The sequence below is a fragment of the Bombina bombina genome, chromosome 4, assembly GCF_027579735.1.
Source record: "Bombina bombina isolate aBomBom1 chromosome 4, aBomBom1.pri, whole genome shotgun sequence".
Classification (NCBI taxonomy): Eukaryota; Metazoa; Chordata; class Amphibia; order Anura; family Bombinatoridae; genus Bombina; species Bombina bombina.
The window spans coordinates 415705842-415733057 of NC_069502.1; the positions used below are offsets into that span (position 1 = coordinate 415705842).

The 27216-nt window shown below is 38.2% G+C and overlaps 1 protein-coding gene across 1 annotated transcript in view; it reads left to right on the top strand.

The window, feature by feature from the left end:
- Positions 1–27216, top strand: part of LOC128657508 (probable cation-transporting ATPase 13A4) — a 454774-nt gene that overhangs the window by 295973 nt on the left and 131585 nt on the right. The window contains 1 exon segment of the mRNA XM_053711875.1: positions 20814–20856. Within this exon segment, the coding sequence (XP_053567850.1) occupies positions 20814–20856 (43 nt within the window).

Consider the following 27216-nt stretch of genomic DNA (forward strand, 5'->3'; position numbering starts at 1 on the left):
CATAAAGTGAATGAAATGTTACCAAATTCCTGCAAGTCGGAAAGGATGGAGCAGTTCAAAAATAAATTAAAAAGTATGCTTTACACAGTGTATAAGGGTGATGTCACAGTACAACGGGAATCTAACAGGGGAAGAGATAAAAGTAATACTCCTCCTCCCACGACCACGCCGGCAAGGACAGGATGCTTCCATACGTGTTGTTAATGGAGGACATGCAGACCTTTTTAACTCCTATGCATCGCCACAGCCCTTCGGGATCCAGCCTCAGAGAATGACTCAACCGACAGGTAGCAGACTACCTCGCATTAACTGCGGATCTCAACACTCTAATGAGAGATGAACCCCTTGACTAATGGGTGTGCAGGCTTGACCTGTGGCCTGAGCTATCCCAATTTGCAATCATACTTCTGGCCTGCCCTGCTTCAAGTGTCCTGTCAGAGAGGACCTTCAGTGCAGCAGGAGGTATTGTCACTGAGAAGAGAAGTCGCCTAGGTCAAAAAAGTCTTGATTATCTCACCTTTATTAAAATGAATGGGGGATGGATCCCGAAGGGACTGGCATTGGGCGATACATTTGAGTAAAAAAGGCCTGATGAGATCAGCTGCTTCTGTTTCATGAATTCCTGTTTTGTTGTTGGATCCCTGGCATCTGAACTCGGCTTGCTGATTGACTATTCTTCTGGATTCCCCTTTTTGCTTTATGAAAGATTGGACTGTTTTCCTGGCTACTGACCCTTGGCTTGTATTCTGACAATTCTTTTGTATCCTGTATGCTTACTTGGCTACTGTGTCTATCACCATGCTGTGAGAACTGTAAGCTTAACTGGCTGATGAGTCTAAGCAACTATACTGTGACATCTGTTTATCCTGAAGCCAAGTACCTCTGCTGTGAGTACCTGTATACTTCCTTGGCTGTTGGTACTAAACTCCACTGCTGTTAGAACTGTATGTTAATCTGCTTGCTGAGTCTAAGCAACTATACTGTGACATCTGTTTATCCTGAAGCCAAGTACCTATGCTGTGAGTACCTGTATACTTCCTTGGCTGTTGGTACTAAACTTCACTGCTGTAAGAACTGTTTGTTTATCTGCTTGCTGAGTTTAAGCAACTCTTCTGTGACATTAGTCTTCCTGAAACTAGTTGCCTTATCGAGATACTGGCGTATGCTCGGCCTGTTCCTGAACCCAAGTTGCCTTACCGAGATACTGGCGTATGCTCGGCCTGTTCCTGAACCCAAATTGTCTTACCGAGATACTGGCGTATGCTCAGCCTGTTCCTGAACCCAAGTTGCCTTACCGAGACCAGCTGTAGATTTTAGCGTCAGGTATTTAGTCTCAGAGTGCGTGTTCGCTCTTGCTGAACAAGATGATCTCACCAGTATCACACACACAACTCTTCAATATCTTGGTTTTCAATACAAGGATGGACTTTTGGGATTTGTTTTCTGTTAAAAACAAAACGTAAACTAGTAACACTAGTATCTATCCAATGTATATTGCATCTATTGATCTATGTAATTCGTATCTATCAAATCTATATTGCATATATTGATCTATGTAATTCGTATCTATCAAATGTATATTGCATCTATTGATCTATGTAATTCATATCTATCAAATGTATATTGCATATTTTGATTTATGTAAATCGTATCTATTAAATGTATATTGCATCTTTTGATATATGTAAATCGTATCTATCAAATGTATATTGCATCTATTGATCTATGAAATTTGTATCTATCCAATGTAAATTGCATCTATTGATCTATGTAATCTATGTATCTATCTATCTATCTATCTATCAAATCTATCTCTTGGCCGGACTATTTTCTGACAGCCACTTGTGTTTCGGCCAAATTTGAAGTAGGAGGACAGACCAAGCATCTTCTTCCATCTCCCAGTTCCTAAAATCCAGGCCATATAGACCTCCCCCGATAGGGGGAGTAACAGGTATTAAACTGCTAAGAATAGTACTAATTAACACACCACAGGTCCCAGACCACATGTCTTATTGTAATACTCTGTCAGGGAAATTATATATCTATCAAATCTATCTATCTATCTATCTATCGAATCTATCAAACTATCAATCGTATCTATCAAATATATATTGCATCTATTGATCTATGTAATTCGTATCTATCAAATGTATTTTGCATCTTTTGATCTATGTAAATCGTATCTATCAAATCTATATTGCATCTATTGATCTATGTTATTCGTATCTATCAAATGTATATTGCATCTTTTGATCTATGTAATTCGTATCTATCAAATGTATATTGCATCTATTGATCTATGTAATTTGTATCTATCCAATGTATATTGCATCTATTGATCTATGTAATCTATGTATCTATCTTTCAAATCTATCTCGTGGCCGGACTGTTTTCTGACAGCCACTTGTGTTTCGGCCAAATTTGAAGTAGGAGGACAGACCAAGCATCTTCTTCCATCTCCCGGTTCCTAAAATCCAGGCCATATACACCTCCCCCGATAGGGGGAGAAACAGGTATTAAACTGCTAAGAATAGTACTACTTAACACACCACGGGTCCCAGACTGCATGTCTTATCATAATACTCTGTCAGGGAAATTATATATCTATGAAATCTATCTATTAATCTATCAAATCTATCTAACTATCAATCGTATCTATCAAATATATATTGCATCTATTGATCTATGTAATTCATATCTATCAAATGTATATTGCATCTTTTGATCTATGTAAATAGTATCTATCAAATCTATATTGCATCTATTGATCTATGTTATTCGTATCTATCAAATTTATATTGCATCTTTTGATCTATGTAATTCGTATCTATCAAATGTATACATCTTAAAAGTATTGAAGCTCAGAAACTTAAGTGCAAATGGGTTGGGCAAGTTATAGCATCAGATTGTGCCGGGAGGAAAAGAGGGGTTGCTTTTCTAATTAGCAAGGATTTGGAATATAGAATTCATGATATACAATTAGACGTTAATAACAGATGGATTATTCTTAACATAGAAAATTTTAATGTAAAATATGTACTGTGCAATGTTTATGGCCCTAACACCTCAGACCAATTGTTTTGGAACGACATGATTGCAAGATTAATTCTGCACGAATCACCTAATATAATACTTGCGGGTGACTTCAATCTAACCACAATACCTTTATTGGATGGATTCCCCTACAGGCAGAGGGGCAGACCAGCACAGAATTCTAGATTGTTTTTCCAAATATGTAAGGAATTAAAATTACACGATATATCCATCATCCTGATGGCAAAAGCTTCACCTGTGAGTCATGTGTATATAGATCCTTCTCCCGCATTGATTTTTTTTAATTTCCAATGCCCTTTTAAGAGATGATGTGAGTGCAGAAATCGGTGAAATTACTCTATCGGATCATGCTATATTAACTCTATCAGTAGGAACTAGAGGACTTCAGGGAAGTAACGGAAACAATTTCGATTTTCCGAAGTATATGATAAATGATAGAGCATTCCAAATGTGGATAAAGAGCAAGTGGCGTGAATATTGTATAAATAATCAAGATTATGCGAATAAATATGAGGTGTTTTGGGAGGCAGCAAAGGCCTTCTTAAGGGGGGAGATCAAATTATACATGGTTAACAAAAAAAAAAAAAGATTAGGGCCCGGGAAAACCAATTGATAAAAACGGTTTCGAGGGCATATCAAAATTATATAAACAATCCATTAAAAAAGTACTGGGACAAGTACCACAGTGCACGCCAAGAAAGAGATCTATTTGTGTCTTCAAAAATGATACAACAGGAAGCCAGAACTAACGCCATATATAGCGGTCGATACGGGAGATCTGTTAAATATTTGGCTAGGTTATACAAAACTAGTAATCAGAAGAACGTGATAGGGAATATTAGCTGGGAAGGCCAGAATTACACTCAAGCGACTGATATCAGTAAGGTCTTCCTAGACTATTACAAGAACATATATGCTGCTAAAGCTATAGATACAGAAGCGAGTAAGATGTTTTGGGATAAGATTAATTGTCCACGGATTACCTCAGAGCAAGTTAAGTCAATAAATACCCCTATATCGTTAGCCGAAGTTATAAAAGCAATTGAAGAATCTAAACTTGGGAAAGCGCCCGGGCCTGATCAAATCCCGGCAGAGTTCTACAGATTGTTGAAGACAGATATAGCTCCCATATTGACTTGTCTATTTAATTAATATTTCATCGATGGGAAAACAATGTCTCTGTAACATTAACAGTATTAACTTGAGTAACTGTTAATTTTAAAGAGAATAAAATTGTGTTTTGTGACACCAAATCAGAAAGTGAACACTATGTGAAGTGACACCAGGTTGATTTGGTGTAAATTAAGCCTTTTAATATTGGTAGGATTCTGAACTGTTTAGCTAACAGTCAGATACAAACAGCACAGGAAATTAGTAAGTTAGCAAGGTACTTTGTAGTTTAGGAATAAATGCAAGTAGTAGTTATACAGTCTTTAGACATAGAAATCTTATACTTTAGTTAACTAACCGGATCAGATATGCTTGTCTCCCTTCAGTTGAAGCTGCAGCTGACATGCAGAGATGAGATCCTGTGTTGAGGGAGAGAGGTGCGGTGTTTGGCGTGTGATGTCACCACAATCACTTATCCGAAGCTCAGAAGGATTTCTGACAATATTAAAGCTGAAACAATTATGGAACAAGGTTTGAAAGTTACCTTTGATGAGATTGGATATTACACTCCTTAGTTAGGTAAATCAGTCTGTGAAAATGTGGAACAGGCTGCAGTCTGATTAGCTGAGTGCAGCTGGAAGTCTGTGAAAACTGCAGGCATCCTGTTCAGGGAGAGATGAGACAGAAAGGCTGAATCAGTCTGAAATAAAAATAAACACTCTGAAAGGATTAGATTAGGTTTGCTCACACAGATAGAAATAGTTGAATAATACTTTGAAATCCTTAGGTTGTTTAAAGTAAAGTTAAATTGGTAGTTAGCTCAGGAACAAGTATGTCTCTCAGGGAGTTTTACAAATTACTAAGCAAAGCTTGGGGGTGTGAGCAGGTGTGATAAAGGGAGTGTGTACCTGTGATTGGTTAGTACACCTTAAAGGAAAAGCAGCATAACTGAAATACTCTGACAGGACCCCCTCCTCAAGCAAGCTGATCAGTCTGGGTTGCGATGATGGAAAAGGGATACCAATCTAGGTGCAGAAAGATTGCTAGATGGTTCCCAACTATCCTCCTCCTCTGTGAAGTTTTTCCATCTAATTAGATATTGGAGAACCCCACTAGACATTCGGGAATCCAAAATCCTTTCAACTTCAAAGACATCACTTTCAGACGGTACCAACGTCATGGGTAATGGGGGAACAGAAGACCTTGTGGGACGGTAGGGTTTCAACAAAGAAACATGGAAAGTGGGGTGGATCTTCATGGTTGTCGGAAGCTGTAACGTGACAGCATTGACATTTACCACTTTAGTGATAAGGAAAGGACCACAGTATTTCTGAGTGAACTTTTTACTTGGCAGATGAAACTTCAGATTCTTCGTTGACAACCATACTTGATCACCTATTTTATATTCTGGTGGTTTCCTATGTCTCAAGTCATAGTAAAATTTCTGGGAGTTTTGCGCCTTTCCAATATTTTCTTTGATGATATGGAAGTTTTCTAATAGGGTGTTCTTTAGTTCATCCACCATAGGTGAGTCTGCTGGTGTTGAAGAAAAAGAAGTGAAGCTGGGATGGTACCCATAATTTGCATAGAACAGGGTCATTTTTGTAGAGGTGCTTGTTAAGTTGTTATATGCAAATTCTGCATAAGGTAAGTATTTCGTCCAATCTTGTTGTTGACATGAACAGAAACAGCGGAGGTATTCATCGAGCCACTGATTCACTCTCTCAGTCTGTCCATTCGCTTGAGGGTGATATGATGTTGTATAAATGTGTTGAATATTTAAGGCTTTGCATAGGTCTTTCCAGAAACGGGACGTAAACTGAGACCATCTATCAGAAATAATTACGGAAGGTACGCCATGTACAGGGAGTGCAGAATTATTAGGCAAATGAGTATTTTGACCACATCATCCTCTTTATGCATGTTGTCTTACTCCAAGCTGTATAGGCTCGAAAGCCTACTACCAATTAAGCATATTAGGTGATGTGCATCTCTGTAATGAGAAGGGGTGTGGTCTAATGACATCAACACCCTATATCAGGTGTGCATAATTATTAGGCAACTTCCTTTCCTTTGGCAAAATGGGTCAAAAGAAGGACTTGACAGGCTCAGAAAAGTCAAAAATAGTGAGATATCTTGCAGAGGGATGCAGCACTCTTAAAATTGCAAAGCTTCTGAAGCGTGATCATCGAACAATCAAGCGTTTCATTCAAAATAGTCAACAGGGTCGCAAGAAGCGTGTGGAAAAACCAAGGCGCAAAATAACTGCCCATGAACTGAGAAAAGTCAAGCGTGCAGCTGCCAAGATGCCACTTGCCACCAGTTTGGCCATATTTCAGAGCTGCAACATCACTGGAGTGCCCAAAAGCACAAGGTGTGCAATACTCAGAGACATGGCCAAGGTAAGAAAGGCTGAAAGACGACCACCACTGAACAAGACACACAAGCTGAAATGTCAAGACTGGGCCAAGAAATATCTCAAGACTGATTTTTCTAAGGTTTTATGGACTGATGAAATGAGAGTGAGTCTTGATGGGCCAGATGGATGGGCCTGTGGCTGGATTGGTAAAGGGCAGAGAGCTCCAGTCCGACTCAGACACCAGCAAGGTGGAGGTGGAGTACTGGTTTGGGCTGGTATCATCAAAGATGAGCTTGTGGGGCCTTTTCGGGTTGAGGATGGAGTCAAGCTCAACTCCCAGTCCTACTGCCAGTTTCTGGAAGACACCTTCTTCAAGCAGTGGTACAGGAAGAAGTCTGCATCCTTCAAGAAAAACATGATTTTCATGCAGGACAATGCTCCATCACACGCGTCCAAGTTCTCCACAGCGTGGCTGGCAAGAAAGGGTATAAAAGAAGAAAATCTAATGACATGGCCTCCTTGTTCACCTGATCTGAACCCCATTGAGAACCTGTGGTCCATCATCAAATGTGAGATTTACAAGGAGGGAAAACAGTACCCCTCTCTGAACAGTGTCTGGGAGGCTGTGGTTGCTGCTGCACGCAATGTTGATGGTGAACAGATCAAAACACTGACAGAATCCATGGATGGCAGGCTTTTGAGTGTCCTTGCAAAGAAAGGTGGCTATATTGGTCACTGATTTGTTTTTGTTTTGTTTTTGAATGTCAGAAATGTATATTTGTGAATGTTGAGATGTTATATTGGTTTCACTGGTAAAAATAAATAATTGAAATGGGTATATATTTGTTTTTTGTTAAGTTGCCTAATAATTATGCACAGTAATAGTCACCTGCACACACAGATATCCCCCTAAAATAGCTATAACTAAAAACAAACTAAAAACTACTTCCAAAACTATTCAGCTTTGATATTAATGAGTTTTTTGGGTTCATTGAGAACATGGTTGTTGTTCAATAATAACATTAATCCTCAAAAATACAACTTGCCTAATAATTCTGCACTCCCTGTAATTTTAGGATATGATTCAAGAAGAGAGTAGCAGTTTCAGATGATGATGGAATTTTGTGATATGGTAAAAAATGTGCAATTTTGGTGATTGAATCGATAACAACCATGATGGTATTCTGGTTATTGGAAGGTGGTAACTCTACAATAAAATCTATACCAATCTGCTGCCATGGAGAATTCGAAACTGGGAGGGACATAAGCAGTCCATAAGTTGTTGACCAGTCATTTTTTGAGATCTGACATATTACACAACTTTTAATGTATTCCTTGATTGTATCCTTCATGTGAGGCCACCAGTAATTCCTGGAAATTAGTTCCAGAGTCCTTTTTACCCCTGGATGTCCTGCTAAAGGAGTGTCATGATGTTCGTTTAAAATCTTTAAACGTAAGTCAGTTGGTAAGAATATTCGATCATTATAGTAGTAAACACCATCTTTTTGCTTGATGTTTTTGTTGTGAACTTGTTCAACTGGAGCTGAGGAATTTCTTATTTCTGTTAAGAGATCTGAAGTGAAACCAATTAATTTTTCTGCTGGTATAATAGCAGTTGGAGTTGGAGAGTCTTCGATCTTTAGAAGTTGTCTTGAGAGGGCTTCAGCCTTTCCATTTTTGTTAGCAGGTCTGTAAATGATGTGAAAGTCAAATCTAGAAAAGTATAAACTCCATCGCACCTGATGTGAGGACAGTGTTTTGTTATTTTGGAGGTATTGTAAGTTCTTGTGATCCGTATAAATTAATATGGGATGCTGGGCTCCCTCCAAGAGATGTCTCCAAAATTCTAGTGCCCTCCTAATAGCTAGTAGTTCTTTATCACCGATGGTATAGTTCTTTTCAGCAGGAGACATAATCTGAGAGAAAAAGGATACAGAATGAAGTGGGGAGCTTTCTGAAGTACGTTGTGATAGAATGGCACCGATTGCGTAGTCTGATGAGTCTACCTCCAAAACATATTGTAAATTTACGTTTGGAAATCTTAAGATTGGTGCTGAGATGAATCAATTTTTTAATTGTTGAAATATTTCAGTATGTTTCTGGGTCCAATGGAATGGTACTGTGGAGCCGGTGAGTTGCGTGAGTGGTTTTACTATCCCAGAAAAATCTCTAATAAATTTGCGACAGTAATTAGTGAAGCCTAAGAATCTCTGTAGTTCTTTTTTATTGGTTGGTACTGGCCAGTCTCTAACGGAATCTACCTTTTCGGTTTGCATCTGAATTCCTGAGGAGGAAATTGTATAACCTAAAAATGAAATTGTTGATTTGTGGAATGAACATTTTTCCAATTTAGCATATAATTTATGTACTTTTAATCTGGCAAGCACCCAACATACATGTTTGATGTGATCTGTCATATTGTTGGAGTAAATGAGAATGTCGTCTAGGTAAACGACTATGCATATATCCAGTAAGTCACGAAAAATATCGTTAATGAAATGTTGGAAGCCTGCGGTGCATTACAAAGGCCAAATGGCATCACTAAATATTCATACAGACAATACCTGGTTTAGAAAGCAGTGAGCCATTCGTCACCTTCTCTAATGTGAATTAAATTGTAAGCGCCGCGCAGGTCAAGCTTTGTGAAAATCTTGGCATTGGTAAGTCTTTCAATTAGTTCCGGAATTAATGGTAACGGATATCGGTTTTTAACGGTTCGTTTATTTAGCTCTCTGTAATCAATTATTGGTCTCAAACTAGAATCCTTATTTGTCACAAAGAACATACCTGCTGTTGGGGATGAAGATGGTCGAATGAAACCTTTTTTAAGGTTATCTTGTAGGTATTGTTTTAAATAATCGAGTTCGGCTTGACTTAATGGGTATAAATGGCCAACTGGTAGGGTGGAACCTGGTATTAGTTCTATAGGGCAATCGTATACCCTATGGGGAGGTAAGGATTTAGCTTCCGTTTTGCTAAAGACATCTGCAAACTCATTATAAACTTTTGGGATGTTAAATTCTTCAGTAGAAGTTAGCATGATAGATTGTTGAGGATAACAAGTATTCTTACAATATGCAGAGTGTAAATATAACTTAAATGTAGACCAATCCATTGTGGGATTATGAAGTTGTAACCAATGAACCCCTAAAATAACTGGAAAATGAGGAGAAGGTATGACATCAAAGGTGATGTATTCTGTATGTCCTTTCGGGTGTAAGTACAAGTAGTGGGACAGTGTGGTGTGTGACTGGACCTTCTGTTAGTGTTGAACCATCAATAACTTTGAGGGACACCAGTATCTTTTTCAAAACAGTTGGAATTTTATTTTTTGTTACTATAGTAGCATCAATGAAATTGCCAAAGGCGCCCGAATCAATGATGGCAGTTGTCTCCAATCTTCTAAGGTCCCACTGTAGTAAGAGAGAGACGTTACAGTAAGCTGTTGAACTGTTACTATAGTGTGAATTATGTAACATGATTAACTTACTCTTCTTGTTCTTGCGAAGAACTGGGCATTCAGAAACGGTATGGTTAGGGCTGGCACCGTACATACACAGTTGTTTAGATCTTTTTCTCATCCTCTCCTCTGGGGTAAGCGGCCCTTTAATCACTCCAATTTCCATAGGAGTACTGGTTTCTGAACTGATAGTAGTAGTTGGAGAATAAGAAGATGCATGAGATCGTGGTGTTGTTTCTGTCTGCATTCTTTCTGCCTTTCTTTCTCTCAGTCTTCTGTCTATCTGTGTGGCTACCTTAATCATAGCTTCTAAAGTATTGGGCATTTCTATATGAGAGAGTTCATCCTTTATACTTTCGGATAACCCTAACCTGTACTGATTTCTTAGAGAAATCATACTCCAAGAGGAATCAGAAGCATGCAACTTGAATTATGCGTTGTAATCTTCAATAGGCTTCTTCCCTTGCTTTAGTTGTCTCATTTTATGTTCAGCTGTTAGTTGTACATCTGTATCTGTATACAATTCATCCAATGCATTAAAAAAATCTGTTAATGAATTTAGGATAGGTGAATTGGTTTCAAACAATTGATCAGCCCATTTCCTAGTCTCTGCTCTTAAATATGATACAGTGGTAAGAACCTTCACTCTATCAGTGGGATAAGTGAGAGGCTTTAGGTTGTACAATAGATAACATGCATTTTTAAACTGTCTGTAATTCCTTCTGTCACCAGAAAATGCTTCCGGCAAACTAACTTGTGGTTCAGGTGTAGGAAATCTTTGTTCTCTATTGTCCTTGAACATATCCTTTAACACTTTATTCTCCACTTGTAAGTCTCTAATAGCTTGCCCCATCTGGTCGATTTTCTGACTCAAATTATAAACAACCTGGGGTAATTCAGCTGGATCCATAACTTTAACCAGCTTACTTTTCTTTTTCAGGCTTAGTAATATGTAACATTAACAGTATTAACTTGAGTAACTGTTAATTTTAAAGAGAATAAAATTGTGTTTTGTGACACCAAATCAGAAAGTGAACACTATGTGAAGTGACACCAGGTTGATTTGGTGTAAATTAAGCCTTTTAATATTGGTAGGATTCTGAACTGTTTAGCTAACAGTCAGATACAAACAGCACAGGAAATTAGTAAGTTAGCAAGGTACTTTGTAGTTTAGGAATAAATGCAAGTAGTAGTCATACAGTCTTTAGACATAGAAATCTTATACTTTAGTTAGTTAACTAACCAGATCAGATATGCTTGTCTCCCTTCAGTTGAAGCTGCAGCTGACATGCAGAGATGAGATCCTGTGTTGAGGGAGAGAGGCGCGGTGTTTGGCGTGTGATGTCACCACAATCACTTATCCGGAGCTCAGAAGGATTTCTGACAATATTAAAGCTGAAACAATTATGGAACAAGGTTTGAAAGTTACCTTTGATGAGATTGGATATTACACTCCTTAGTTAGGTAAATCAGTCTGTGAAAATGTGGAACAGGCTGCAGTCTGATTAGCTGAGTGCAGCTGGAAGTCTGTGAAAACTGCAGGCATCCGGTTCAGGGAGAGATGAGACAGAAAGGCTGAATCAGTCTGAAATAAAAATAAACACTCTGAAAGGATTAGATTAGGTTTGCTCACACAGATAGAAATAGTTGAATAATACTTTGAAATCCTTAGGTTGTTTAAAGTAAAGTTAAATTGGTAGTTAGCTCAGGAACAAGTATGTCTCTCAGGGAGTTTTACAAATTACTAAGTAAAGCTTGGGGGTGTGAGCAGGTGTGATAAAGGGAGTGTGTACCTGTGATTGGTTAGTACACCTTAAAGGAAAAGCAGCATAACTGAAATACTCCGACAGTCTCGATTCTTCTCCGCGTCGACCATAACCCTTATTCCAAAAAAAGACAAAATTTTATCAGACCCCGGGTCATACAGACCTATCTCTCTGTTTAATACAGATTATAAATTATTAACTGCAATAATCGCAAAACGTCTGAAGGAAATACTACATAAAATTATACATCAAGATCAGGCTGGTTTTATGTGTGACAGATCACCAACAAAAAATATTCGCAAAACATTTATGTTAATAGAATATTTTTGGAACAAATTGCATAAGGAAAAACCAACGCACCATGACGATCTTGCTATGGTTGTGGTCGACGTGGAGAAGGCATTCGATTCTATAATATGGGAACATTTGTATATTTCCCTCGAAAAGTTTGGCTTCTCAGGCAATTTGATTGAATTCATTAAAACTATATATAACTACCCCATTTCTTCGATACTGGTTAACAATACTCAATCACCGTTTTTCAAATTAGAGAAGGGAACACGTCAGGGGTGCCCTCTATCACCCCTTCTATTCAATGTGGCCATTGAACCACTAGCAATCTATCTTAGACAAGAATTAGAGGGAATAAAGATTGGATCTCAGAAGTTCATGCTGGCCTTATACGCCGACGATCTACTCCTTTATTTTCAACAAACACATAGAAATATTCCAATTGCGTTCAAGGCACTACAGTTATTTAGTAGTATTTCTGGTTACAAAGTCAACACGCTCAAATCAGAGATTCTATGGATAAACAAAAATATGGATAGCACGACACAATATAATCTAAGAGAGGTTACGAGTATTAGATATTTAGGAATTATGTTACATAAAGATCCTAATTGTTGGTATAGACTTAATTTTACGCCCTTCTTCTCCTGACTTAAAACTTAGTTGCAAAGATGGGCATTACTTCCAATTTCTCTGTCAGCTAAAATTGCAATGATCAAATCTATCCTATTCCCTCAGATAATTTATATTATGAATAACTTACCGTTATTCATCAAGGCAAAATATATTAAAGTATTTAATCAATTATGTGCTAAATTTCTTTGGAGCAAGTCGCGGCATATGATAGCTATTAAAAAACTGTCACAATTAAGGGATCATGGGGGGCTAGCTTTCCCGGACATTAAGTTATATAACATGGCTATCTTGGCACGGAATAGGGTGGACTGGCTTCTGTCCGCCGAGGTACTAACTAACCTAACCTTGGAAGAGAGTTTAATATATCCGTTCGTATGCAAAGCAATTTTACATTGCACTCTCATAGAACTCCCAGATAACATCAAAACGTTTATTAGTATGTACAACGTGGTTAAAGCATGGCAAATGTCATGTAAATATCTTAAAATTAATTTTTATATTTCTCATTATCTCCCGATCAGAGGGAACCCTGAGTTTATAGCTGGATGTGAGTATAAGGTATTTAAAGAGTGGGCGGATAAAGGACTTGATAAGCTAATACAAGTCTTTGATCAAAGGTTTAACTTAAGAACCTTTGAGAGCATTGCCAGTGAGTTTGATCTCCCCAAGAAGAGTTTTTTGCATACCTTCAAGTACGCCACTTTGCTAACAAGAAAGCCAAGTTTGGGATCTGGCCAGTAGGTTTTGAACAAATTGGAGATTATATCAATGTATATAATCAAGGAAAGCACTCAATTTCATTGTTATATAAAATCTTATTGGCAAAGCAAGGACAATTAAATAGTGAACAATACATAGGCTACTGGGCAAAACATTTTCCAGAACTTAACTGGGATCACATTAAGAAGGGTATCAAATGGCTGATTGAAGCTCCCCTCCGTTCCTCCTGGCATGAATCTTTTCTAAAACTACTTAATAATGCCTATATTTCACCAAAAAGTTTGGCAGTATGGTCTCCGGAAAATACTGGAATATGCTATAAATGTTCAATGCCCAAGGCAGATTTGATGCACTGTTTCTGGTTATGCCCAAAAATAAGACAATTCTGGCAGAAGGTCAACTTCTGGCTAAATAAATTTTGCTCTGAACATCTAGTTCTGGAACCTATAAATATCTTTTTCCTAAATACAACAGTTCAGAACTATGATTTGATCAATACTATTATACTTATAGGTCGTAATTTAATTCTAAGAAATTGGAAGCATACGAGATCACTACCTTTCAAGGTATTCCTAGAAGCAGTGAGACAACAGATTATATTTGAACAATATAATACCTCAAACCTATATAACAAATCAGTCCTTCTTTAATAAATGGGAAAAAATTATACAGACATACCCGCTTTCCATACAATATACACTTACTAAGGCATTCCATAAAACAGACTACTTTGAAGGTCTGATATTAAGAGAATTATTTCCAGTTTCCTGGCTCTGAAAAGAGTCAGACCATAAGACACCCTCTTTTGGGGCGGTGGAGGAGGAGGAGGTTGAATTAAATATATATATATATATATTTTTCCTTCCATTTCCCTTTCTCTCTTTCTTTTTTCTTTTTTTTTTCTTTTATTTTGCTCAGGTCAATAAGAATAATATGCAGCACTTCTATCTATGTGCAACACAGTATTTTGGGTTTTGTGTTTCTTTTTGGCTGCCTACAATTCTTATTTAATATGTGGTACCTATAACGTAATGGGCATCGATCTAGAGTTGCTGTGTAGGCATAAGTGTTATATTTCTACCTTTTCTTTTGTATACATAACTGGAAAAATTTTACCCTGCGTGGTGCACAATGTGAGCAAATGAGCTCTGTTATAGTTCTTTTGACATTGATGGAAAAATAAATAAACACGTTTAAAAAAAAAGAAAAAATGTATATTGCATCTATTGATCTATGTAATTTGTATCTATCCAATGTATATTGCATCTATTGATCTATGTAATCTAAGTATCTATCTATCAAATCTATCTATCTCATGGCCGGACTGTTTTCTGATAGCCACTTGTGTTTCGGCCAAATTTGAAGTAGGAAGACAGACCAAGCATCTTCTTCCATCTCCCGGTTCCTAAAATCCAGGCCATATAGACCTCCCCCGATAGGGGGAGTAACAGGTATTAAACTGCTAAGAATAGTACTACTTAACACACCACGGGTCCCAGACCGCATGTCTTATTGTTATACTCTGTCAGGGAAATTATATATCTATCAAATCTATCAATTTATCTATCGAATCTATCTAACTATCAATCGTATTTATCAAATATATATTGCATCTATTGATCTATGTAATTTGTATCTATCAAATGTATATTGCATCTTTTGATCTATGTAAATCGTATCTATCAAATCTATATTGCATATATTGATCTATCGCCTAGATTTAGAGTTTTGCGGCCAAAGGGGTGCGTTAGTTACGCATGCTTTTTTCTGGCCGCACCTTTTAAATACCGCTGGTATTTAGAGTTCACAGAATGGCTGCGTTAGGCTCCAAAAAAGGAGCGTATAGCATATTTACCGCAACTTCAACTCTCGATACCAGTGGTGCTTACGGACGCGGCCAGCTTCAAAAACGTGCTCGTGCACGATTCCCCCATAGAAAACAATGGGGCTGTTTGAGCTGAAAAAAAACCTAACACCTGCAAAAAAGCAGCGTTCAGCTCCTAACGCAGCCCCATTGTTTGCTATGCGGAAACACCTCCTAAATCTGCACCTAACACCCTAACATGAACCCCGAGTCTAAACACCCCTAACCTTACACTTATTAACCCCTATTCTGCCGCTCCGTACACCGCTGCCACCTACATTATAGCTATGTACCCCTAATCTGCTGCGCCTAACACCGCTGACCCCTATATTATATTTATTAACCCCTAATCTGCCCCCCTCAACGTCGCCTCCACCTGCCTACACTTATTAACCCCTAATCTGCCGAGCAGACCGCACCGCTACTGTAATAAAGTTATTAACCCCTAATCCGCCTCACTCCCGCCTCAATAACCCTATAATAAATAGTATTAACCCCTAATTTGCCGACACCTAACTTCAATTATTAACCCCTAATCTGCCGACCGAATCTCGCCGCTACTGTAATAAATGGATTAACCCCTAAAGCTAAGTCTAACCCTAACACTAACACCCCCCCTAAGTTAAATATAATTTAAATCTAACAAAATAAATCAACTCTTATTAAATAAATTATTCCTATTTAAAGCTAAATACTTACCTGTAAAATAAACCCTAATATAGCTACAATATAAATTATAATTACATTATAGCTATTTTAGGATTTATATTTATTTTACAGGTAACTTTGTATTTATTTTAACCAGGTACAATAGCTATTAAATAGTTAAGAACTATTTAATAGCTAAAATAGTTAAAATAATTACAAAATTACCTGTAAAATAAATCCTAACCTAAGTTACAATTAAACCTAAAACTACACAATCAATAAATTAATTAAATAAAATACCTACAATTATCTACAATTAAACCTAACACTACACTATCAATAAATTAATTAAATACAATATCTACAAATAAATACAATGAAATAAACTAACTAAAGTACACAAAATAAAAAAGAACTAAGTTACAAAAAAATAAACAAATATTTACAAACATTAGAAAAATATTACAACAATTTTAAACTAATTACACCTACTCTAAGCACCCTAATAAAATAACAAAGCCCCCCAAAATAAAAAAATGCCCTACCCTATTCTAAATTAAAAAAGTTCAAAGCTCTTTTACCTTACCAGCCCTGAACAGGGCCCTTTGCGGGGCATGCCCCAAAGAATTCAGCTCTTTTGCCTGTAAAAAAAACACATACAATACCCCCCCCCAACATTACAACCCACCACCCACATACCCCTAATCTAACCCAAACCCCCCTTAAATAAACCTAACACTAAGCCCCTGAAGATCATCCTACCTTATCTTCACCATGCCAGGTTCACCGATCCGTCCTCGGAAGTCTTGATCCAAGCCTCGGAAGTGTTAATCCAAGCACAAGCGGGGGGCTGAAGAGTGACGTCCATCCTCGGGCTGAAGTCTGGATCCAAGCGGCGGCTGAAGAAATCCATCATCGGGCTGAAGTTGGAAGTCCATCATCGAGATGAAGTCTTCTATCAAGTAGTATCTTCAATCTTCTTTCTTCCGGAGCGGAGCGGAGCCATCTTCTTCCCAGCCGACGCGTATCCATCCTCTTCTAACGACGCCTACTAGCCGAATGACGGTTCCTTTAAATGACGTCATCCAAGATGGCGTATGTCAAATTCCGATTGGCTGATAGGATTCTATCAGCCAATCGGAATTAAGGTAGGAAAATTCTGATTGGCTGATGGAATCAGCCAATCAGATTCAAGTTCAATCCGATTGGCTGATCCGATCAGCCAATCAGATTGAGCTTGCATTCTATTGGCTGTCCCGATCAGCCAATAGAATGCAAGCTCAATCTGATTGGCTGATTCCATCAGCCAATCAGAATTTTCCTACCTTAATTCCGATTGGCTGATAGAATCCTATCAGCCAATCGGAATTCGACGGACGCCATCTTGGATGATGTCATTTAAAGGAACCGTCATTCAGCTAGTAGGCGTCGTTAGAAGAGGATGGATCCGCGTCGGCTGGGAAGAAGATGGCTCCGCTCTGGAAGAAAGAAGATTGAAGATACTACTTGATAGAAGACTTCATCTCGATGATGGACTTCCAACTTCAGCCCGATGATGGATTTCTTCAGCCGCCGCTTGGATCCAGACTTCAGCCCGAGGATGGACGTCACTCTTCAGCCCCCCGCTTGTGCTTGGATTAACACTTCCGAGGCTTGGATCAAGACTTCCGAGGACGGATCGGTGAACCTGGCATGGTGAAGATAAGGTAGGATGATCTTCAGGGGCTTAGTGTTAGGTTTATTTAAGGGGGGTTTGGGTTAGATTAGGGGTATGTGGGTGGTGGGTTGTAATGTTGGGGAGGGGGTATTGTATGTGTTTTTTTACAGGCAAAAGAGCTGAATTCTTTGGGGCATGCCCCGCAAAGGGCCCTGTTCACGGCTGGTAAGGTAAAAGAGCTTTGAACTTTTTAAATTTAGAATAGGGTAGGGCATTTTTTTATTTTGGGGGGCTTTGTTATTTTATTAGGGGGCTTAGAGTAGGTGTAATTAGTTTAAAATTGTTGTTATATTTTTCTAATGTTTGTAAAAAAAAAATTTTTTGTAACTTAGTTCTTTTTTATTTTTTGTACTTTAGTTAGTTTATTTCATTGTATTTATTTGTAGATATTGTATTTAATTAATGTATCGATAGTGTAGTGTTAGGTTTAATTGTAGATAATTGTAGGTATTTTATTTAATTAATTTATTGATAGTGTAGTGTTAGGTTTAATTGTAACGTAGGTTAGGATTTATTTTACAGGTAATTTTGTAATTATTTTAACTATTTTAGCTATTAAATAGTTCTTAACTATTTAATAGCTATTGTACCTGGTTAAAATAAATACAAAGTTACCTGTAAAATAAATATAAATCCTAAAATAGCTATAATATAATTATAATTTATATTGTAGCTATATTAGAGTTTATTTTACAGGTAAGTATTTAGTTTAAATAGGAATAATTTATTTAATAAGAGTTAATTTATTTTGTTAGATTAAAATTATATTTAACTTAGGGGGGTGTTAGTGTTAGGGTTAGACTTAGCTTTAGGGGTTAATCCATTTATTACAGTAGCGGCGAGATTCGGTCGGCAGATTAGGGGTTAATAATTGAAGTTAGGTGTCGGCGATGTTAGGGAGGGCAGATTAGGGGTTAATAACTTTATTATAGTAGCGGTGCGGTCCGCTCGGCAGATTAGGGGTTAATAAGTGTAGGCAGGTGGAGGCGATGTTGAGGGGGGCAGATTAGGGGTTAATAAATATAATATAGGGGTCGGCGGTGTTAGGGGCAGCAGATTAGGGGTACATAAGGATAACGTAGGTGGCGGCGCTTTGCGGTCGGCAGATTAGGGGTTAATTATTGTAGGTAGCTGGCGGCGATGTTGTGGGGGGCAGGTTAGGGGTTAATAAATATAATATAGGGGTCGGCGGTGTTAGGGGCAGCAGATTAGGGGTACATAAGTATAACGTAGGTGGCGGTCGGCAGATTAGGGGTTAAAAAAATTTAATCGAGTGGCGGCGATGTGGGGGGACCTCGGTTTAGGGGTACATAGGTAGTTTATGGGTGTTAGTGTACTGTAGAGCACAGTAGTTAAGAGCTTTATAAACCGGTGTTAGCCCAGAAAGCTCTTAACTACTGACTTTTTTCTGCGGCTGGAGTTTTGTCGTCAGATTTCTAACGATCACTTCAGCCACGACTCTAAATACCGGCGTTAGAAAGATCCCATTGAAAAGATAGGATACGCAAATGACGTAAGGGGATCTGCGGTATGGAAAAGTCGCGGCTTGAAAGTGAGCGTTAGACCCTTTCCTGACTGACTCCAAATACCAGAGGGCGGTAAAAACCAGCGTTAGGAGCCTCTAATGCTGGTTTTCACGGCTACCGCCCAACTCTAAATCTAGGCCTAAGTTATTCTATGTTATCTATCTATCAAATCTATCTCGTGGTTGTGCAAATGGACTGTTTGCGGTTGTTTGCGGTGCGTTACACAGGGAGTTTGGTCTGTCACTGTGAAGCGGGCATAACCATTACACTACCTAATCGATACAACATCATACCTGATGTTTTAAATCACGTTATTCCAAACAATTTAGGAATGTTAGGTGATTTAGGCCCTTTATGGGTTAAAACCAGACTCTGAATCAACTATGTAATTTTCCGTGGGAGTTTTGCCATGGATCCCCCTCCGGCATGCCACAGTCCAGGTGTTAGTCCCCTTGAAACAACTTTTCCATCACTACTGTGGCCAGAAAGAGTCCCTGTGGGTTTTAAAGTTCGCCTGCCTATTGAAGTCAATGGCGGTTTGCCCGGTTCGCCGGTTCACAAACAGTTACGGAAGTTCGAGTCCGCCGATTGCGAACCGAAATTTTTAGGTTTGCGACATCACTAGTCTTAAATAATAAAAACATACTTACCAAAAGACACCCATCCACATATAGCAGATAGCCAAACCAGTACTGAAACGGTTATCAGTAGAGGTAATGTAATGTGAGAGTATATCGTTGATCTGAAAAGAGAGGTAGAAGATGAATCTCTACGACAGATAACAGAGAACCTATGAAATAGATCTCCCGTGAGGAAAACCATTGCATTCAATAGGTGATACTCCCTTCACATCCCTCTGACATGCACTGTACTCTGAGAGGAACCGGGCTTCAAAATGCTGAGAAGCGCATATCAACGTAGAAATCTTAGCACAAACTTACTTCACTACGTCCATTGGAGGCAAAGTTTGTAAAACTGAATTGTGGGTGTGGTGAGGGGTGTATTTATAGGCATTTTGAGGTTTGGGAAACTTTGCCCCTCCTGGTAGGATTGTATATCTCATACGTCGCTAGCTCATGGACTCTTGCCAATTACATGAAAGAGATCAGAATTACTGCGTCATTTGAGACGTGAATGTACCAGTTGAATGTTTAATTCATTTTAATTTGGTTAAATGGAATCATATGTACGGTCGAATTAGCATCATTACATTCCTATAATCTACATTTAACGTGTATCGCTGGATCGTATGTTACAGCAATTTGAGCTTTCTTTGACAATGTTGACAGAATGATAACTTGTGGATGTCATTTATGCGTGTAATTTGACATATATTTTCATTGATTTAACAGTTGATACTTTGATAAATGGAGCCCACTTTTTGGAGAAATATCTGTCACTCGACATGAACGCATACTGGCTTGTTAAAATAGTCACTCTGAAAGTCTCAGTATGTTTATCTCACATTGTTTCTGTCTATTTAACTTGTGCATGCTTACTTACCCGTCCCTCCTTGTTCATGTTTTTTCTCTCAGAGTAATAATAGTGGATTCATGTGGAATTTATTACTTGAAATGTGAATATGCAATTTCTCACATGTATTTTGCATGCTTATGTAGTTTAAACTATAAACAAATGTGTTATATTTCTTTATTGTTTCAGTTACTATGTTGGCATGTGTGGGGATGGAGCAAATGATTGTGGGGTAAGTATGCTTTTATTTATTGCAGACTTTATTTAGATACACTTATATAATATCTCCAGGTTTAACTCCTAGATGCCGTTAGGACATATCATGGTGTCCTAAAAGCACTCGGCTTTTACGCCGTTAGGACATCATAGAACGTCCTAAATTTTTTGGCGTCCTGCACCCTCCTGCTTTGATGAAGTAGTGCAAAATCCGACTGGGGGACATGCCTAGCACTGTAGGCAGTCCTCAGGATCCAATCCTAGCGTTGGTTTCACATGATTGCATTAATGATCACATGACTTCCTGTTTCCTTATACAGCGGAATTGGTTGATTTTTGCTCAGACATTGAACATGTTATTTTCTCTTTACCATTATCCATTAAAGGGACACTGAACCCAATTTTTTTTCTTTTGTGATTCAGATAGAGCATGCAATTTTAAGGAACTTTCTAATTTACTCCTATTATAAAATTTTCTTCATTCTCTTGGTATCTTGATTTGAAATGCAAGAATGTAAGTTTAGATGCCAGCCCATTTTTTGTGAATAACCTAGGTTATTCTTGCTGATTGGTGGATAAATTCATCCACCAATAAAAAAGTGCTGTCTAGAGGTCTGAACCAAAAAAGAAGCTTAGATGCCTTCTTTTTCAAATAAAGATAGCAAGTGAACGAAGAAAAATTGATAATAGGAGTAAATTAGAAAGTTGCTTAAAATTGCATGCTCTATCTGAATCACAAAAGAAACATTTTGGGTTCAGTGTCTCTTTAATTAATTTGTATTGTTACATATTTAAACTAAAAACTGCTATCTAATAATTAAGAAGTTGAAATCACAGTGAAAATATATAAAACTAGCCCTAAAGCCCGTTTACATGGGCCATTTTTTGCAGTACAGCGGTCCCACCCCTTGCTCTCTCCGCCTCTCTTTTGCTCTCTCTCCCCCTCTCTTTTGTGCTCTCTCCCCATCTCTTTTGCGCTCTCTCTCGCTCCACCTCTCTTTTGCTCTCTCTCTCCCCCTCTCTTTTACACTCTCTCCCCCCTCTCTTTTGTGTTCTCTCTCTCTTTTGCACTCTCTCCCCCCTCTTTTGTGCGCTCTCTTTCCCCCACTCTCTTTTGTGCTCTCTCTCTTCCCCTCTCTTTTGCGCTCTCTCTCTCCCCATCTCTTTTGTGCTCTCTCTCCCCTCTCTTTTGTGCTCCCTCTCTCCTCCTCTCTTTTGCGCTCTCTCTCTCTCCCCCTCTCTTTTGCGCTCTCTCTCCCCACTCTCTTTTGCACTCTCTCCCCCTCTCTCTTTTGCGCTCTCTCTCCCCCCCCTCTCTTTTGCTCTGTCTCTCTCCCCTTTTTTTGCTCTCTCTCCATCCCTCTCTTTTGCTCTTTCTCGCCATCCCTATCTTTTGCTCTCTCTCTCTCCCCCATCTCTTTTGCTCCTTCCCCTCTCCTTTACTCTGTCTCTCTCCCCTCTCTTTTGCTCTGTCTCTCTCCCCTCTCTTTTGCTCTGTCTCTCTCCCCTCTCTTTTGCTCTCTCTCTCCCCCTCTCTATTGCTCTCTCTTCCCCCTCTCTTTTTCTCTCTCTCCCCCCTCCCTTTTTCTCTCTCTTCCCTCTATTTTGCTCTTTCCCCTCTCTTTTGCTCTCTCTCTCTTCTCCCTCTCTTTTGCTCTTTCCCTTCTCTTTTGTTCTTTCCCCTCTCTTTTGCTCTCTCTCCATCCCTTTCTTTTGCTCTCTCTCTTCCCCTCTCTATTGCTCTCTCTTCCCCTCTCTATTGTTCTCTCTCTCCCCCCTCTCTTTTGCTCTCTCTCCCCCTCTCTCTACCCCTCTCTTTTGCTCTCTCTCCTCCTCTCTTTTGCTCTCTCTCTTCCCCCTCTCTTTTGCTCTCTCTCTTCCCCCTCTCTTTTGCTCTCTCTCTTCCCCCTCTCTTTTGCTCTCTCTCTTTCCCCCTCTTATTTTCTCTCTCCCCCTCTCTTTTTCTCTCTCTTCCCTCTATTTTGCTCTTTCCCCTCTCATTTGCTCTTCCCCCTCTCTTTAGCTCTTTCCTATTTCTTTTTGTCTCTCCCCCTCTCTTTCTATTTCTCTCCCCTCTCTCTCTTGCGCCAACCATGCCCACGCTCCTGCCAAGCCACGCCCACTTTTGCACCACCGCCACAAACAGCATGTCAGCTAAGGCCAGGTGTGTTTGTCCTCATGCTGTCTCTACTGCGCATGACAGCTTTGGACAAACACATTTGGCCTTTTATATTATAGGATATCTGTGCTATAATTCTAAATAAATTTAAATCTACTCAACTAAAAATATTATTTTGCAGAAAAATATTCTGACCTTAGAAAGATTAATATTTTTAAAACTTTTTTTATACCAAATTAGCAGCCCATCCTTGAACTGGGGGGGTTACATATTTGACTATTTTTTCATGTAGAAAATTAGTTCTCTCAGCATTGATGCTTTTGCTGTCAAGTTTATAATTATTTATGTCAAAAATTACAAACTTCACACAGAATTTATTGGTTTAGCTTTTTAAAATGCACAATCCATTAAAACACATATTTATGCTATAGTACGTCATTTTTTGATCAATGGATTGCAATTTCATAATAGAAAAATAGCAACCTTTTAAGAGATTTTTCTTTATATATAAAGTTTTCTTTTTCAAGATGTACCAAGTCCACGGATTCATCCTAACTTGTGGGATATTGTCCTTCCTGACAGGAAGTAGCAAAGAGAGCACCACAGCAGAGCTGTCTATATAGCTCCCCCCCGTAAGATCTCCTGTTATAGAATTAGGGTTTGCTACCCCTCCTTAAATAACAGAACACTTATAAGTTACACATGCTGCAGGAAGAAAATGAATAGTGCTGTTCAGAAACACAATACATGTTCCTCCCTGCACACCCTGCAGCATGTGTAACTCATAAGTGTCCAGGAAAACATGGTTCAGGTGGCAACCCTATATAGAATGCACAGAACTCATTAAGGCACCATTGTTCAACTTCAAGAACTTTTTATTAACTGAAGATAACACACCCCATTTCACTGATATACCTCATGCTTGTCCCTAGTGTTAGAATATATGAACTGCAACAAATATAAACAGCAACAACTGGAACAAACCATTATGATATATTCATTACATCTCCCTTCTTAAAAATAAATAAAAAAATAAAACAATATATATTAGATATAAAGGAATATACATTTAAAAAACAAACAAACACAAGCACAAAAACAAACAAAGCACACAGTTATGTAGTGTCATAATCTTCCCAATACTTTGGCTTGATTCTCCGTCCATATCTTGAGAATCTACTGGGTGGCTCAACTTGTGCTGTTTCTGTTGTGCTAGAAGAATCACATTGGAGCTGTGATCAGAGAGTTGTGCGGTTGGTGTTGTAATTGTCCCTCCTGTATGTCCACATGTGAAGCATCAGTTGAGCTTAGAGTCTCATTTATATCACTATGTAACATCCTTGGTGGTACATGAAGCACTGCATCTGGAATATTTGTAACTCCTGTATTTGTACCTCTGTTATGACGCAGATGTACTCTGTTGCAACCGGTATTCTTTGCCATTCTTGGTACGGACAATGTAATGAGCGTGGTGCACTTGTTACTTTGGTTACCACTGCAGGTTTCCACCTTCCTTCTAAATTTTGCATCCTTACCCTATCGCCAAGCTCACAAGGTTTTAGAAATTTAGACCCACGATCATAGTACTGTTTCTGCCTGTTTTTTAATGTTTCCACTCGCTGTTTAACCATTTCAAGATTCTGTACTTTGGAGGCAAGTTGTGTAGGTGTTGAAGGCAAAATTGATTTCAAACGTCTACTCAGTAATTGTGAAGGTGATGCAATTCCATCTATTGGGGTGTTACGGTGGTTTAGAATACACAGGTATGGATCTTGATTAGTTTGGGCTGCTTTTTCCAAACTGTTCTTTGCAATTTGTACATATTTTTCAGCTAAGCCATTTGACTGTGAGTAATGTGGGCTGGTCAATGTGTGTTTGAAACCCCATTCTTTTGCAAAGTTTGAGAATTCCATTGAGGAGTACTGAGGACCATTATTTGATATTAACTCATCACATATGCCATGTCTTGCCAAGACAGATTTAATGACATTTATCACTGCACTAGACTTAGTGTCTCTTAGTTGAACTATTTCAAAGTAACGACTGTAGTAGTCTGCCATTATAAGATAGTTGTTATGGTTCCATGTAAATAGGTCTGATGCAATTCTTTGCCAAGCTCTCTCTGGCTGTACTCTTGTTACCATTGGCTGCTTTTGGTTTGCTCTTTGATTTTCTTGACATGTTGCACAATTATTGACCATGTCTTCAATCTGTGAATTCATTACAGGCCAATATAAGAGATCCCTAGCACGTCTTTTACACAAGGCTATTCCAAAATGCCCTATATGCAGTTTTCTTATTATTTCTTTCCTGAGCTCCGGGGGAACCACAATTCTCTCCCCTTTAAAAACAATCCCATCAATTATTGACAGTTCTTTTCTCACATTCCAGTAAGGTTTTAAGTCAACATTCACTTTGGCTTTTGAGTTTGGCCATCCTTGCCTTATTATTGTAACCAAATTGGCCATAGTTGCATCCCTTTCTGTTACTAGCTGTATTTCTTTAAGTTTCTCATCAGTAGCAGGTAATTGTGAAAGTACAGAGTGCACATGCTCTTCCAAGTCCCTTTCCTCTCTTTCATCTTGTCCAGGCTTAAATTAGGAGACAGCAAGTTATAATACCTGATTTTTTTTTTTTTTTTATTATTATTTTTTTTTATTGAGGTTGTGTGAAAACAATACAACTTATAAGAAACAACATATCATGAAAACAAACATACATATTACATTTCAAAATGCCAACTTCCATATATACAGAAGGATAAAATTCCCAACATGAATGAATCTTATGGAAAAACTGGAACCTCTTTTCTCTATTTTACATAAACTAGAACTAGCAGTTTGAATGGTCACATTTGGGTTTGTAAGCTTAGAATAGTTTAGCAGTTGGTATATGGAATGATAGCTAAAGCAAAAATAGCTTTCTGCTATGTAAATAGCATGATAAAATATATAGGTAGAATTATGCTAGTACCCGAGCAATCTTGCTGCACTAAATATGATAAATAAGGTCAACATCATACAGAACCACAAGGATTATTAATAAAAACAATAATTAGGTTGTGCCATAGGCAAGATGAGCCGCGTACTTGGCCCTCCTAAATTAGGAGGTATATTATGGGGGGGGGGGGCAGGAGGTGGTAAGTTGAATTTTTAAAATGTAGGGTACCAGCTATAGACAGGTATGGTAAACCTCCACAATATAAATATATTATATTAGTTAAAGAACTATTTGTGTAGAGCTAATATATGGGAAGTAAGGGATATAAAGCATATACTATGTGTTGGCAGCCAAAAATCCAATGTTTGCTATGGGGACATCAATTAAATGCTAGGATTATGCCTGCATAGTAAACCCCCTCAAAACACTTAATAAGATAAAAATTATCCATCTGGTCATGAAGTTGTACATGAGGGTTCAACACAATATTTCCTAGATCACAGTCAGTAAACAGTGTAGAGGGAAATACATTATTTAAAGGTGGATATGTATAGTAACCTTTTGAGGGAACAGAAGCTTTCCACCACTTAGTAGAGGATTAGTACCCCACACAACATACAACCATGAATCCCCATGCATTACATCATTGATTGGTATATTCATATGGAAGTGTAAACATTGGCTATAGCAATCCCCAACCACTAGTCATATGAATAAAACAAAATAACATAGCAATCCTTTAAAGGAACAAAAGCTTTCCACCTCTAAGGAGGAGGTTAAATATTAACTTCGATCTAAGAAACATATTGATGGATACATAGGATTACCTAATTCTAACCTGTATGTCGACATACATATATAAAGATATGTGGGGAACCCAAGGATATCAACTCCAAAGTCACAGGACTGAGAATCCTGAAAGAGACAAAATAATATATCGGGGTGGACTGTAAAAGCGCATAATTTAGTTGTAAATGAGTTTTAAAACAACCCAAGACTCACCTCTAGTGGCAGAATAAGGCAATTGCATCTAACATAAAAGGATATTAAATTTAAAGCTCCATTACGCAGAGCGGCTGGTATTTATTATATAAATAGCTCAACTAATATAGGACCAAACACCTTGTAAAATAACAGACATGTAAACATCTAAACTGTATATCGCTCAAGATCCCTTGTTACTTGAATAGCATAGCCCAAATGCAAACTGCCTTTGCAAGATAGAACATGATAAATTATATAGAACACATTTATGTAACAGCCCATTGTAAAAAGATATATCCAACATAGATAAATTATCCACATTGAGTGCAAATA